Source organism: Dysidea avara, chromosome 9 (genome assembly GCF_963678975.1).
Source record: "Dysidea avara chromosome 9, odDysAvar1.4, whole genome shotgun sequence".
NCBI classification, from domain to species: domain Eukaryota; kingdom Metazoa; phylum Porifera; class Demospongiae; order Dictyoceratida; family Dysideidae; genus Dysidea; species Dysidea avara.
This window is the reverse complement of record NC_089280.1, coordinates 18,502,725-18,519,656: the sequence shown is the minus strand read 5'-3', so window position 1 is coordinate 18,519,656 and position 16,932 is coordinate 18,502,725. Positions and strand designations below refer to the sequence as shown.

The 16,932-nt window shown below is 37.4% G+C and overlaps 1 protein-coding gene across 3 annotated transcripts; it reads left to right on the top strand.

Annotated features, from left to right (window-relative positions):
- Positions 1–5,158: 5,158 nt before the first annotated feature.
- On the top strand, positions 5,159–14,168 carry LOC136267097 (laminin subunit beta-1-like). 3 transcript variants are annotated; one of them, XM_066062160.1, is made up of 22 exons: positions 5,198–5,301; positions 5,434–5,945; positions 6,058–6,285; positions 6,340–6,460; positions 6,514–6,672; positions 6,719–6,883; positions 6,936–7,042; positions 7,092–7,301; positions 7,356–7,493; positions 7,550–7,795; positions 7,850–8,024; positions 8,076–8,222; positions 8,285–8,449; positions 8,539–8,645; positions 8,695–8,901; positions 8,950–9,105; positions 9,154–9,402; positions 9,450–9,618; positions 9,673–9,828; positions 12,622–12,762; positions 13,544–13,675; positions 13,786–14,167. In XM_066062160.1, exons 2-22 carry the CDS (start codon positions 5,577–5,579, stop codon positions 14,049–14,051), a joined length of 3,813 nt encoding a protein of 1,270 aa, XP_065918232.1. In that variant the 5' UTR covers positions 5,198–5,301; positions 5,434–5,576; the 3' UTR covers positions 14,052–14,167. The 3 variants fall into 3 exon arrangements, 2 of the variants coding, with proteins under 2 accessions (XP_065918231.1, XP_065918232.1); XR_010706520.1 differs by having other exon boundaries at positions 5,159–5,945; positions 12,622–12,758; positions 13,786–13,926; XM_066062159.1 differs by having other exon boundaries at positions 5,159–5,945; positions 13,786–14,168.
- The last annotated feature ends 2,764 nt before the right edge of the window (positions 14,169–16,932 follow it).

The window sequence follows — 16,932 nt, the reverse complement described above, 5'->3', positions numbered from 1 at the left end:
ACAGTGGAGGTCAGTCATACACACTTTGTATGATTTTATGTATGTATTATCTGTTTTCATGTAATAGCTACACATGCAACAGACACTAAAAAAGGGACTAGTTGTTAGTTGTGAATGACTTTTGGTTAGTTGTAAATGATGATTGTGCTAGTTGTAGCAAAAAGTCTATCAATAGCAAGCTGCACCACACAAATTATAGTCAAAATTACATTTGTGCATGAAAGGGAAACCTTTTAAAATGGCTATCTTGAGGTTGGATTTTCAGGTACTTTTAGTCAAATCCCTGTAAAAGAGAGTTAAGATGCCCACATGCAGCACATTGCGGTCCACTAAAATTACCTTACAATCCAACTTATATACAATTGAGTACTTTTGACTGGTTTATTAGAGTATCTTGATCTTCAGTTACAGTATGTTCTTCTTACAGTCCACTACAAAAATCTAATAAACATTTGGCTTGTATTTACTGTATATATTTTGAATTTGTTCCTATTTCCTACTTCCAGGTCTCAATCATTTCATCATTTGCACTTCCAAATTCAATCTAACAATGTTTCAAAATTTCCAAGGTATGTATACCCCCCTCCACCCCAGTTAGTAAGAAATCTTAACTGTCAGTTAATCAACCATAAACATATATTTGGTTATGGTTAACACAATGAAGAGAAAATTTTGTGGAGAATGTTATAGAGGAAAGACTGACAGAGATAATTCAATGAGTTTCCAAGGTGGTACATAGGAGACCATATTACTTTATACGAAAGGAGACCCAACCTCTCCCAAGAACTTCCGTCCCATTACCCTGACCTCAATTTTTGGGAAGTTCTTTCATCATATACTGTCTATTCGTTTAGAGAAGTTTGCTTTGAACAACAGATTGTTAAATCCTTCATTTCTAAAGGGTTTTTCTCTACAAAGTGAATGGCATAATGGAACATATTTTCAGTATCGATTCACTATTAGATAATTCAAGAACTACTAAGAACCCCATTGTCATGTCACTTCTTGACCTGAAAAATGCTTTCGGGTCAGTATGTCATCAATACCTCTTTGATATTTTGCAGTACATCAAGTAACCTTCTCCTGTTGTTTCTTACATTACCAGCAGTTATTCTAAACTGACAGCGTATGTCTCTACCAAGACATGTAAAACACTGAACTGTATTTTCTATTTACCGTGGAGTTTTCCAAGGTGATACTCTATTACCACTGTTATTCAACTTAGCCATTAATCTGTTACCAGCTTATCTCTTCACCTCAGAGGATTGTGGTTACTCTGCTCAACTACTGGCTGCTAACTCCATTGAGCCCCCCTGTGGGGGTTCCAATATATGTGTTACAGTCAGACTCTTCTGATGATTCACCATCCGGATGGTATAGAGCAAAAGTGACTTCCTATCATTGTGATGGCTCCTGTGATCTTGCCTATGATAATGGTGATAGTGAACAGTCTATGGATCTTTACGTTGTGGAATGGTGCTATGAAAGTAGATATCACAAAGTATACCACTCTTCCACCCAACCATCAGCCCCCATTAGTGTTACTGCTGCCCTTCCAAAGATTTGCTATTCATCACTGCATAATGAAGCAAAGGGATTTGACTTAACTGTCATGTCATCTCAGTCCAATGATGTCAAGTCAGCACATCAGCAGGTTTTTATCATCACTAAAAAGGAGGCAATTGGCATATGTCTAGAATTCCAACCACCAAAATGTATCTCCCTTAACTTTAATGGTCACCGTATGGTTTCCTCTAGTGTTTCAATGGCAGATGGGAATCCTATGAGTATCCGGCTCAATGGCGGATCCAGGATGGGGCATTTGGGGCAAATGCCTACTAAACTTTACATCAGGCCTTATAGCTCATGAAAATATGCACATTTTAATAGCATGTATTATTACAAATTCACCTAAAACCAAAGCGAATCCTCAAATTGTCACCTAGTACCTTCCTGCGTACTAAACGCCTCTAAAAATAACTATCGTGTTGCAAGACATTTATAATAGCATTTTAAGGCTTCACAACCATCTGCAAAGGCAAAATCAGCAGTGAGACACTACAAAGAGGTGATCATTTGCTGTTTCAAAATACAGCAACTAATAAGAGAATCCAACTTTGTGCCCCTCCCCTTGCCAGCTCCTGGATGCTGTAACATGAATTGTCACCAAGTTTCTGGGTCGCACTATTGGTATATCCGCAGCTATTAGTATTACTTGAAAGACGGCTTCTGCCAACATGAAACAACAAATCATAGACTACAATTCTTACAGCGAATCGATAATTATTATTTTATTATTATTAAAGCTATTCTCTATGTTATTCGTACTGACATTCAGTTGGCTGCCGGTGCATTACAGACTTGTGCTGGCCATGATGCAGGGGCAGAAGCTGCCATCCATGCCATGAGAGAAATATTTGCACATGAGAATACTGATGCTGTTTTACTGGTTGATGCCAGTAATGCCTTCAACCAGGTTAATCGCCAAAGTGCTCTGCATAACATTTCAATTCTGTGTCCATCTTTTGCAACTATTCTTAAGAACACCTATGGGGTGCCTATTAGACTATTCATTACTGGAGAGGGAGAGATAGCTTCGACAGAAGGCACAACTCAAGGTGATCCTCTTGCTATGGCCATGTATGCTCTGGTCGTTACCCCCTTAATACGTTCTCTTCGTCAGTCTCAGCCGGATGCTTCACAGGTGTGGTATGCTGATGATGCCACTGCGGGAGGACAACTTGCTTCTTTATTGCATTGGTGGAACCATCTTTTGGCTTATGGCCCTATGTATGGCTACTTTCCAAATGCTGCTAAAACATGCCTCATAGTGAAGCCAGATCAACTCAATTTTGCTCAAACACTGTTTAATGGCACTAATATACAGATTTCTTGCGAGGGACAACGTCACTTGGGTGCTGCTATTGGAACTAGATCATTTACAGAAAGCTATGTCTCTAACAAAGTAAAAATGTGGTCTGAGGAGATTTTATCTTTATCAAACATTGCTGAAACTCATTCTCATAGTGCGTACAGTGCTTTTACCCACAGTATCAAGCATCGCTGGAATTATGTAATGCGTACCATCGAATCAGTGGGTGCATTCTTTCAACCACTTGAAGAAGCTATTCACCAACACTTTCTTCCTGCTTTAACAGGTCGAATTCCCAGTTCTGAGGTGGAGAGGGAACTACTTTCACTCCCTTGTCGCTTTGGTGGACTGAACATTACTAACCCCACCGGCCTGCTGTAGTGATTCCCAGTTTTCATCATCTAGGCTGCTGAGTGCTAGTTTAGTTGCTATGATACAACAGCATACTGAGAACTTTCATATCCTTTGCCTTCAACAGGCTCGCTCTACCATCCGTCAGTCCAGACAACAAATAATGACTTCTAGCTTAGCCAATATCAAGTCTCGTGTAGATCCTCCACTTCAACGAACCATTGAATTAATCAGTGTTAAATGCTCTTCACTTTGGTTAACTGCTTTTCCACTTCAAGAGCAGAGGTTTCATTAGAACAAACAAGAATTTAGAGATGCACTGTGTCTGAGGTATGGCTGGCAACTAGCAAATATTCCAAGTCACTGTGTTTGTGGAACTTCATTTAGTGTTGATCATGCCATGATTTGTCGACATGGTGGCTTGACTTTCATCCGCCATAATGAACTTCGAGACTTAACAGCAGAATGGTTACAAGAAGTGTGTCATGATGTTACTTTTGAACCTCCATTACTGCCACTTAATGGGGAACTAATTACACCATCTTCAGCTAACTGCAGTAATACCGCAAGAGCTGACATCCATGCAAGGAGCTTCTGGGGCAGACGACAAGGTGCATTGTTTGACGTCAGGATTTTCGATCCCAATGCACCAAGTTATCGTCAGACCCGGGTTGCTTTCCTTTTTCGTCGACATGAGCTCGAGAAGAAGCGAGAATATGGGGATCGTATACACAGTGTTGACTGTGAATCTTTCACCCCGCTAGTTTTTTCAACTTTTGGTGGTTTGGGCAAGGAGGCTACTATTTTCTACAACCGTTTGGCAGATCTTTTATCACAGAAGCACAATACGTCTTACAACCAGACACTCTCCTGGATGCGCTGTGCTTTATCATTTTCCCTATTACGTTCCGCTGTACTGGCCATTCGTGGGAGCAGAAAGCTGCAGTCAACCGAGCTCCCCGCTGTCTCCACTGAGCTGCGCTTAGTGGAGAGCCGTATTCTTACTGATTAGAACAATTGTTTTTATGTGTTGTTAAAATGTGTTCATTAATAATGAAAAAAAAATTAATACTTTACAATACAGTAAACGTATTGAGGGTCAACCAACAACCCGTGTTGGCAGCCCAAAAAAGTTAAAACTTAATTTACTTAATTACAAAACTAAAGTACAGAGAAATTGCTACGTTATAACAATTACTACATCTGCAACAAAAATGATACGTACAAGGATTGTCAGCTGAAAAATGAAGTGTGAAGTGTTGATGTAGATACTTGTAGATGTTGACTTTAATGACTGATAGTGGCTGGCTTAGATCGATGGATGGTAATTTATTCCACAGTCTTGATATTCTGTTGAAATAGAAGTTCCTGGTGTAATTGTTAGAAGTGTAGACATGGTTGAGTTTATTATTAGAGGATGATCTGGTGTTTGCAGAAACATGATCATATATATTAAAATGGTTGGAAGGCTGCTTTAGAGCTTTGATGAAAAACATGATGTCATAGAAATCCAGTGTATACATTAAAGGCAATAGATCTAGTTTGAGGAGACGAGTCTGATAGTTAGATTCATAGTCTTTAAGGATGAATTTAGTTGCTTGTCGCTGAATCGTTCTATCCGCGGGGAATACAAGATATGGATTTTGAAAAACTTTGTGACTTCTCACGATTCTGCATTTTCATTTACTTTTAGCTGTTAAGAGGCTTACTGTATGGTACGTAAGTCGTAACATCTATTACTTCAGTCTGCACAGTCGCGTCAGTGTTGAAGTTTGTGAAGACGAGTCTCCCCCGTAATTGTTGTACTCCTGGAACTATTTTTCACCCAGATGATCATGTACACTAGGAAGTACATGTGTTGGATCATGTACACTCGGATGCCGTACATGTGTTGGATCTTCCCTACTTTGCTTGATCACGTGATACACGCTTTAAAATAGGGAGGATCTGGAAGAAATGCTAAGACGTCTAGTGTCACTGGAGTGTAAATGCAGTTTATTGTTTACTTGGAAGGCTCAATCGTATATAGTTGATACCTTTGTGGACAGGCCACTTATAGTTTGCGGCCCACTTTAACGGTAAACCAGTTTTGAAGATATACACCGCCACTGCATGGGTACACTAAGCTTCAGTGTTTTTACCAGAAGACTTGTAACTATTAGAGATGAAGTTTATCGAGTTGACTATTGTTACTTTGCTGTTTTTACTAGTAAGAATACTCGGACAGTGCGACAACAGTGCCGGGTGTTTTCCACCTACTAGCAACATTGCATTATTCCGAAACATCTCGACTAGCTCAACATGTGGAGAAAATGGGACCACGTTTTTTACACCAGCACTTGCAGGCAATGGCATGCAGATTTGTTCAGCTGATGATCCTGCAGTAGCCTACCCAGCTAGCAACATCAATGACAATGACACAACTACAGCTTGGCAATCAGATACTGGAGTAACTAATGTTACAGTTCAGCTTGTTTTAGAAGGACCAATGTTATTTGAAAGTCTAACAATTGTTTGGAGTACTCCTCGACCAAGTGCAATGATTATTGAGAGGTCATCAGATATTGGGAACACTTGGGTACCATACAGGTTTTACTCTACAAACTGCGTAGATTTTTTTATGATCAATTCCACATTAATCACGCGTGATACAATACTGGTCTCTACTGAAGCTGTCTGCACAGATACGGAAAGCACGGTTTTCCCTACTTCAGGCAGTGAGGCACGTAGTAGTTGAAGTGTCATCCATAACTCTGTTCACAAATATGTGACCCATGGCCATTTGTGTAAATTTTTTACAGTTGACATGTTTACTGTGATTCTTTTCCATATAGATCACATTTGATGTTTCCTCACATTTATTTCCTGGGATTACAGAAGATGAACAGTGGCAATACCAGACTATCACAAACTTGAGACTACAACTATTAGGGACACATGCTGTTGAAGAAACAGAACAATACTATGGAATATTTGAATGGTCTGTGTATGGAAGTTGTCTCTGTAACGGACATGCTGATGAATGTATACCACTACCAGGAGAGATAGAAGATGATGGAAAGGTATGAACAATCCATCATGTATAGCACAATCTTTACTGCTTCATTGTCTTCAAGATATTTGCTGGGTGTAACTGCCAACATCGTACAGATGGTCCCAACTGTGAAATATGCCAGCCTCTTTATAACAATGCTGAGTACATGAGAGGCACTACCACTAATGCCAGTGTTTGTCAAAGTTAGTGTAGCACAGAATTATCATGTAAAAGTATTCACAGTATTTCTTTACAGTGTGTCAGTGTTTCAGTCATGCACACAGTTGTGTATACAATGACACTCTCGGGTTTGGCCAGTGTATGTGTACCAATAACACACAGGGTGTTATGTGTGAACAATGTGTGGCTGGATTCTACCGGGATCCTGCAATGCTCTTCTCAGATCCTTGCATAGGTAAACTGCATTGTCATATCTGCTTAGTTAAGTTGCTATATTTTAGATTGTGGGTGCTTTTTACCTGGAGTATCTAATCCCATGATATGTGATTCTTCAACTGGAGTGTGTTCTTGTAAATCCAACATTGATACCACTTCTAATACAATTTGTGATACCTGCATGGATGGATTTTGGAATATCAGTGATAGCAACCCTGATGGTTGCCAAGGTAAATATTTCATCAAACACGTGAACAGTAACATTGTCTTTTTTTTCTTCAGCATGCTCATGTAACTCAGTTGGAAGTACTAGTCAAGTTTGTGATAAGACACTTGGTGACTGCACATGTACAAGCATGTATCTCCCTCCGCTCTGCTCAGACTGCACGGTAATAAACTTTCATAAAGTTCTACCATACAAAGATGTGTTTTATACAGGATGGATTTTTCCTCAATAATGATGACAGGTGTATAGGATGTGATTGTAACCCAGCTGGAGCCATCAATGACTCTTGTACTGCCCTTGATGGTGCTTGTTTCTGTATGGATAATATTATGAGTATCAAGTGTGATGCTCCAGCTAATGGCTTCTATACTAGACCATTAGATTTCTTCATATTTGAAGCTGAAGATACTACATTTAGTAATGTAAGCAATTGTATGTTTTATTAGAGTAATTTGCAAGTCCTTTGTTACTTTTAGGATTTTACGGAAGTGTTTCCTGTTGTTAGTCAGCCAACTAATTTTACTGGTCAAGGATTTTTAATGTTTGGCTCAATCTTGACAATCACATTTTCAGTGCCAACAACTTATGAGTATGAGCTAGTACTACGATACAGTGTAAGTAACTTAACTATTGTTACTACGTGAACAAATTAAAGTGATTATTTACACAGGCAATGGGTGACACTGTCCCTGTAATATTTGACATAACAAGTTTGGAAGAGGTTAATGTAACTCTTGAATGTGAGAACACAAGTGGTATAGCCATCAGACAAGGTATATTTGCTTCACTGAATGAGACCGTAACGCCAAATCACGGTGCTGAGGCTGTACTCAGAATATGTTTGGAAGCTGGAGCAATGTATAATGTGACAATCAATCATCTACCATTTACTACAGCAACATTTCTCTTAGATTCTGTAAGAGTTGTGCTTTATCTGTACTTGATATATTTCTGCAATTTTTAAAATTAGGTTTTGCTTTTGCCATTGTTTGCTACAAGAAGTGCCTATTTGAATTCACAAGAAGGGATGGACTTATATGCAGACACTTTGGATAGTTGTCTCCCTAGGGAAGTAGGCCCAACTCCTGTATTTTGTAATCCATTAACATTCATACTGTCTGTTGAATTCTTTGGACAAGTCTATCGTGAGTGTACACAATTTCATAAATTATTTTTATCTTTATTAAATTTGGCAGCTTGTGATTGTGACCCTATTGGAACACTTACAGTTGATGAATGTTCTGTAGATGGTGGAGTGTGTGTTTGTAAGCCAGGTGTTGGTGGGAGGCAATGTGACCGAGGTATCCCTTCATTCTATAACTTCAGTAATGATGGTTGCACTGGTATGTAGCTACATAGAAATTTAATATCTCCAATATTTTTTTTGATTATTGCTTTGTTTCAGCTTTTAATTGTAACCCAGCTGGAGTAGTAGACATTACAGATTGTGATCCTGATAATGGTACATGTATGTGTAAGGCTAACGTGGACACCGAAGTAAACAGTGTATGTGATACATGCCAAGATGGGTTCTGGAATATATCCACTGAAAACCTTGATGGATGTCAGGGTATGTACAAAGACCATGCAGTTACACATCACTGCCATTCAAAAATATTTTAATGCACTGGAAATTAATATAATTTTTGCTATTTTTAGAATGCATGTGTGATCCAGTTGGCAGTAGTGATTCAGTGTGTGACAAAGTATTTGGTAATTGTTCGTGTAATGCTAACTTCATTGGACGAACATGTTCAGAATGTGCAGTAAGTATACAATGTAATCCAAGCTATCATAACCCAACATCCTCTATAGGTTGACTATTATGTTTCAAACAACCAGTGTGTTCCATGTGATTGTCATCCAGTTGGATCACTTGATACAGTCTGTGATGTGATGAGTGGTCAGTGTAGTTGCCTGCCCAATATCAATGGTAGAACTTGTAATGAAACAGTCCCTGGCTATTACTATAGAGCACTTGACTATATCAGGTTTGAAGCAGAAGATCTGTCTTACTCTGAGGTGTGCGGAGTGTATATTTAGGACTGATTATTATTATGTTTGGTTTAGGGATTTTCTGAGGTGCTCCCAATCACAAATAATCCAGTTTATGACAACAATTTTACTGGAAGAGGGTATATTGCCTTTCCCAGAGTTGGTGGAAGATTAGAATTCCTCATATCAGTTCCAGAGAGCTCCCGATATGAAGTGATCCTTCGATACAGGGTATTACATAACTGTTAACTTTATGATTTGATTATGTGTATATTACAGCTTTTTAATATGGATCAAACAATTATCAGTCTTAATGTTGACAGTTTAATGGAAACGAATAATTCTCTTGGCTGTGATCTAATGAATGCCAATGTATCACAAAACATATTTATGCCAATATCTAGTCAACAGACTTTTCACATGTTCCTCTATAATGCATGCTTTGACAGAGGCACCCAGTATTTAGTAACTGTGGACTTTGGTCAATTTCTTCTACCTGGCAGTGAGGCCATCCTTGAAGTAGACTCTGTAAGTATAGTACTCTTATTTAGACATCTACTTACATGTCTTCATAGGTTGTACTAATACCACGATTCGAAGAGACTAGCAGTTATTATAATACACAACCATCAGCTCAGATAGAAGATTGCATACCCAGAGCTGCAGGATCTGTACCACCAACTAACACAGCTTGTACTGAAACAACATTCTCTTTAGCAGTAGAGTTCTATGGACAAGTAGTTGGTAAGTGCAATACTTATCTATGAAGTTCCAAGCTGTATATATTGGGGATTACAGAATGTAACTGTGACTCTACTGGAGCTGTTAGTGATCCTCAGGAGAAACCTTGTGACTGCAACGGTGGCTACTGCCCATGCAAGGATGGTGTGGGAGGGGAAATATGTGACCGATGTTTAAATGGGTACTTCAACCTCTCAACAAATGGATGCGCAGGTAAAAATGACATTTGGCAGCTTGGCAGCTTTAAAAAATAAATTGCCCAACACTGCTTCAAAAAATAAATTGCCCAACACTGCTAATCTCGTTAGTTATCCTCTGAGTAACGTCTGGCCACAACGAAATAACGAGGCCTACTGAATGAAGCTTATTCACCAGCTTCTTACTTATATCCAAGATTTGCACATTGTCCAACAACGCAATCATTTCACGTGATAAAGTGGTAGTTTCACACATGACAGCTTAAAGTTGTGGACACAAAGTAATCAGTGTTGGGCAAGTTACTTTTTAAAAGTAACTAGTTACATATTACATATTAGGCCACTCCAAGTCATACCTTAGTTTCTGGTCACTCCCTAGCCAACAAAAGGATGCGGGCGGGCGGATGATCAGGACTTCAGGACTATCATAGACTCTTACATGTACACCAGTAATACTGTAATGTTATTAATTTTGCTCAATTTACCCATTTCATATTGAGTTTACAACCAAGCTTAACCAACATTCTTATAGCATAAGTAGTTAATTATGCTTCTGCAAAGTGCACCAGGAAAATTGTTGATGGCTAGCTACACTGCTGAGCACAACAATGTGTAGCTAACACTAAGGAAAGGTCTGCTCATGTAGCTACTTTTGCTTTACAAATGAAATGTTTCATTAGCTATGTCAGGAAATTATTATTTATTAGCTAGCTAATAATAATCCAAAACTATATTAACACATCAGAAACTCTTTCAAATGTGAAGTCTTAGTCAACTATATATGCATGTGTTTCCAGCCTTCTATACAGTAAACCTTCAGTAAAGTAGCTGTCAAAGTTTTGAGTTGAGTTTTTGGGTGCTCCAGGCTAGTGTTTTTCAGTGATCATGTGGGAAAGCAAAGTTAATGTTTTAACTAAGGGATGCCATGCACTTGTTAATTTAGGACCATACTTGCAATTATTTAATCATGGAAAAGTTGAAGTTTGAGCTCACCAAATGTTACCGGATTTCTAGTCAGTATATCAGTGATCAGTGATAAGGAAGTCCAAGTTTAGATCCACTAGAAGAGTTACTAGATTAATCATTAGAGGACCACATCTGAATTGTTAGGAAAGTTTAAGCTATGGTATATCTGATCATTAGGCTAGTGATCAATGCTACATACAAACTGTACTGAAGTTACTTACTGGCAACAGAAGCATTACTAATAGCTATATAGCTAATCAAGGACAAGTCAAAAACGTTATAGTAGTATCTGTCTATTCTAGTATTAAAGTTAAGGGTAGTGTGACTGCTCTATTAGAGTATCTCGATCTTTTGCAGTGTTTAAAAATCACTGTCCTTGGTCACGTACACTTAAGCGCCTGTAATATTAATAATAGTCCTCATAAACTGGGGTTCCAGTTTTCCATGCGGGCGGGTGACCAGAAACTAAGGTTTGACTTGGTGTGGCCTTATTTGCAACTGAACTATTTATTTACAGTTACATATTACCCATAAAATAAAGTAACTATAATAATATTACATATTATATTACTTTGTGTCCACAGCCTTAAGCTGTCACGTGTGAAACTATCACCTTATCACGTGACATGATTTCGTTGTTGGGCAATGTGCAAATCTTGGTTATAAGTATTAAAGAAGCTGGTTAATAAGCTTCATTCAGTAGGCTTCAATACTTCGTTGTGGCTAGGCGTTACTCAGTGGATTACTAACGAGATTAGTAACTTCGTTACTTGTAGTAATATATTATGTAATATTAGACTCGTTACAGTAACTATATTACTTAGGTAACGCGTTACATTTGTAAGTAAAGTAACTTGAGTTATATTACCTGTTTTTATGGCGTATTTCGTTATATTACTTAGGTACCACAAAAGTAATAATATTACATAATGCGTTACATAAGTAACGCGTTACTCCCAACACTGAAAGTAATATAATATGTAATATTATTACAGTCACTTTATTTTATGGGTAATATGTAACTGTAACTAAATAGTTCAGTTGCAAGTAGTATGTAATATACAACTAGTTACTTTTACAAGGTAACTTGCCCAACACTGAGTGTGTCAGTGTTTCAGTTCATGCAGACAGTCGTGTGTACAATGAGACTCTTAATTTGGTTTGGCCAGTGTATGTGTACCAATAACACACAAGGTGTTATGTGTGAAGAATGTGTGGCTGGATTCTATTGAGATCCTGCAATGCTCTTCTCAGATCCTTGAGTATACACTGGTGTTGGAACAAGTACAATGTATGGTATTGACACTGACAGTGTTAACATCACTGTACTACCTAAGTCCATAATAATATTATACTGTCTTCTGAAGTGTAACAGTAAAATAAATCATGGGAATATTAAGTAAAGAAACAAAGAGTCAAACAAGCCAGCATGTTAAGCACATAGAGATCTTTATTTGGACTCAATGTCTGCTAGTATATTAAAATTATAAATTTAAAAGTGAACTAGTGAAGTAGTGATCCAAGTGATAAAAAGTAGTGAAACAAGAGATGTAGCTATTACAGCCGGTATAGCTTGGTAGGAAATCCCTACTTCGGCATAGTATAGTGATTATTTTCTGTTTAATGCCAAAATAGGAATTTCCCACCGAGCTATGTTGTATTGGCTACCATCGTTCATCTCTTGTTTCACTACTTTTTATCACTTGGATCCCTACTTCATTTAAAATTTTTAATATACTAGTTTTTGCAGCTAGCTATAAAAATATGACTGTTCTATTAGGGTGACTGCTGTATTAGAGTATCTTGAGTCAGTCTGTAATAACTATCAAATATTGTCATATAGTTCCAATCCCTTCCACTTCTACAATACAACTTCCTGACTCTACCACTGTTGTGGTGGACGCATCTTCAACCACTGCAGCTACTACAGCCATTACAGTGACCACCACTCTTGTTGATTCTCCCACACCAACTACTACAGTGAGTAAGTGAATTAACACAGGCACTCATTATGTTGTTTGCATTTGTTTGTTTCACCCTCAGTTAAACAGTGGGCTATATTTAAAAAAAGCTCTTGCTTTAGTGTTTATTAGATTGGTCTAAAATTCTGTAAATTCTAGCACTTTGTATGACTCAAAGTATGTAAGTGTATTATGATTTTAGCTTACTAGGTTGCGGACTTCCTAACTAGTTGTATCAACCAATCAGATGGTTTTCACTTTTCCTACCCACCCATTATACAAGCCATTTTTACCGGTGTGATAGTTGCTACACGAAAGACTTCGAATACAATAATATATGTTACATGTTACATATGCGCATGCGTGTATTATAATATATGTTACATCTCCCTTGTTGTTTGAGTGTGCAATCATACAGTTACAATAAATATGTGCATTTAAAATGTGTGTGCATGTCAGAGTTCAATAGTTTGTGTCAGTGTACCTTGCTGGCTTCCGAATCGTTCTCTGTGATCTGCGGAGTTGTAAAGAGGGTGAAGGTACACTGTTATGTCCTGCTGGCATTTCAGTCTCAGTGGTGTCAGCTTCATCCTGAAAATGGAGCGTGAATATTAATACTACTATAGCTTGCAAAATTTGGGTCTCTGCAATTTGCATTTACTGACACCTATAGATTCACCTCTAACGTGATACAGTAACAAGTTTAAAATCTGACAAGTATTATAAAGAACTATTGGTCAACCTCCACACATACGTACAATTTTACACCTGTACATGTACAAATTTCATTGTATACAACTGTAGGTACACCTAGCAGTGATAGTGACAGTCCTGCAGCAAGTATCAGAATAGTTGTAGGAGCATGTGGAGCAGTGATTGTAATAGTCATTTTAGTCAGTGTTGTATGCTGTTTCACTTATTGGAAAACTAAAGCAAGTAGGTCATTTGTTGTGAACATTAAATATATTGAGTTTTAACTATTAATGTGCATAATGTAGTGTAGTAGCCTGATTTGTATGTACAATATTATATTAAAATAATTTCAGCTCATACAACAGCAAAGAGTAAACGTCCTCCAACCCACAATACTGTGCTTGATGAGGTGAAAATGGACACCAATCCAGCTTATGCAGCATCAACACCACCTGGTCAACAAAATATCAGCAACACATCATATATTATTATGACTGGAGGAGAGGGTACTGGTACTGATGACTATGATGTAATAAACGATGACTATTATACTGATATCCAGAATGATCGAAATGTGAAAATGACACAAAATCCTGCTTATATACTACAGGAATACTAAACAGTTTAGAGTTACTAATATTGACAATATTGATGTTTTATAATTACCTACGTATGTGCACATATGCAGTTTATACAGTACTGGTGTATACACTGTGATCAGAGAACAGCATGTAGTACTAGTTTTAAGGAGTCCCTGCTTAGAATCTGGAGCATGATCAAAGTTCTACTGGACGTTAATTGATCATTTATATAGGCCCCACATATTGTAATGTAACAGATAATACTATGCAGGATGCAAGTATTTCAAAGTGAGGTTGTTCCTATTTCCATGTTCAAGGAATTATGTCACAGTATTTATCCATAGAAATTAAGAATCAATATGACTATTACACATTGCTGAAAAGATGATGAAGAGAAAAGACAAGTCATACACAGATCAAAAATTGACTTTGAATGTCAATGTAGAATGGTAGAATACTATGTAATTATAAGTGGCAGTTGTCCTCTCTATAATCAGTTCATTTTAAAGGTCATTGGGTTTTAAAGGGTGCTGAAATACACAACCATAATGCAGATTGGACTGTGTACAAACATTTACTACAGTTTCTAATAATTATAGAAGCTTCAGTAGTACCTATCTCCTTACCATACAGTATGATATTGATAGTACTGTATAGGGATCATAAAGATCGGCCAAAAATGTCATCCATATTTCACAATACCTTAATGGCATCTTGACAGTATTGGTTAGGTAAAACCAAGTCCAAAACCTTTTTTGTATGACCTGAAATGTTTCCAATAACTTAATAACAAGTAATTTAAAATACACTGTAGATATTTAACTGGTCATTGCAATTCTAAAAAAAGAACTTGGAAAATATGCGAAAAGGTATAAGAAAGGGACAATACCGGGGCTCAAACCACTGAGTCCTACTATACCACCACTGCTTGCTGCACTGTTCCTAATCCTAAGAGTGCTGTTCTTCAACTTATATCATATATAAGGACAAATTCCTAATGTTCATACAACAAAAGACCGGATAAATCAATCTATACCGAAACTGTAGAAATTGGTGCATGGCCCCTAAAAAAGCCATAGTAAAAATGACACGAAATCCAAGGTGGTGGCCAAGAAATGACTGTGATTGTAGATTAAAGGCAAAAAAATTAAATTATGACAATTCAGGTGAATTTGTGTAGCTTTCTCCAATGATAATGTGACATGATGACTGTCCAAACCGTCTTGAATTGCTGCATTGTTTCATCAAGATTATAATTATAACAACTTATTGGCAGAAATTGGATATGGACATAACAAGACGCCATTGTGTACGCATAGTGTTTGAAGTACTTTTTATTCTGTATATTTCCATGATTGTCCAAACAGTTAAAGTAAAGATAGGATTCATGTGACAGTGCCAGTACAGAGGAAAACTGTAAGGATTTTTGACTAACTATATAGTGGGGTCCAGGCATAGGAAATTTTTGAAATTTAAGCATACCAAGATTAAATGTGGAAGCAATTTTATACAAACTATATTGAGATTTGGAAGCAATTAACAAGCTGAAGGGACAAAATTAAAAAAAAAAAAAGAATTAATGTATAATTATGTACATGCAGCTAAGCCTTGTTTATACATTTCTGTGGTACAGCTGGCTATTTTGTCTAAGTTTTTCAACTAGACCAATCACCATTTACAACTAGCCAAAGTTGACTGCTTTATTTATAGGGTATTTGAGTGTTCTATTAGAGTATACTATATTTTTCAGCCCCATTCCTATTTGTGTGTGTGTGTGTGTGCAGGGCCACCAAGATAGTGTAGGGGGGGGGGATTGAGGTATTTTGCCCCGAGCCCCAGCCTGAAAAGGGCCCCATCAAGGTCATTAATATACTCTAATAGAGCAGTCAGGAATATACTCTAATAGAGCAGTCAGGTGTACTCTAATAGAACATGCATGTAAACATCCATAGTCAAGGAACTTCATTAGTGGAGTTTTTCAAGCATTCTAACATCACAATTATGCATGACCTCATACTGCTATAGCTTTGGTGTGCAGTGTTTAAAGATATAGAACTCCAGTATCACTTGGGCATGCAAAATGAACCCATTGCTATGCATATCTATAATGTTTTGATTGTAAGTCATTCCATTTGTATCAGTGAATTCATGGTTCCTATACCAGTGGGATTTACAGATGTTTATATGTGTTATGCTGTCTGTTTCCACTAGGTAGCTTTATCTAGTTCTAACCTCATCCCAGGGGCACTTATAGTTATGCAATTATATTATTAATGTACTATTTTTACATAAAATATAGCAATTTGTTGAGTTTTGATATCGAAAGTCTCTCAGTGGCTGGGGATAGACCCCTGCTTCTGGTAACTCAATGCTGCTGTTGGAAACCTCCTTCAAAAAATCCTCGCTATGCATCCCCCTGTATACATACAGAATGTACTTAGGAGAGTGATTATTATAGCTACCTATAGCGCTGCATGATTTAATTTTGTGCAGATGCTGGCCTGGGGAAAAACAAATATACACTACATAAATCTAGTAGTTTGCACTTTAAAACAACATCCTAGTTACAAACATACATAGCTGTATAGCTGCAGTAATTAGCTACTAACATTTATAACTTTATGAATTTTCTTGAATATAAACAAATTGGGTCCCTGAAATACTCCTAAAATTCAATCTCATTTCACTGTATTTTTTCAAAAAAATTCTGGGGGTGTGCCCAGACCCCCTAAATAGAGCATGCTTTGCATGCTGAGTGTGCGTATGGAATGTTCAGACTTGCCAGTCATGTACATAAAATTAAAACATGATATGTGACCGGATTTGCGAAAAGGTACCTTTTTCACACACAAATTTTGACCCAATTTTTGAACTTTGAAATTTCGTAACTTCTTTATCATGGCATATAACTGTCTGAAA

What these genes read in the sequence shown, in the direction of transcription:
- LOC136267097 (XM_066062159.1), top strand. Translation starts at nt 5,388, where the DNA reads ATGAAGTTTATCGAGTTGACTATTGTTACTTTGCTGTTTTTACTAGTA. An exon ending in GAACATGTTCAGAATGTGCA is followed by an intron (nt 8,646 to 8,694) that starts GTAAGTATACAA and finishes CATCCTCTATAG; the next exon opens with GTTGACTATTATGTTTCAAA. An exon ending in CACACCAACTACTACAGTGA is followed by an intron (nt 12,763 to 13,543) that starts GTAAGTGAATTA and finishes ATACAACTGTAG; the next exon opens with GTACACCTAGCAGTGATAGT.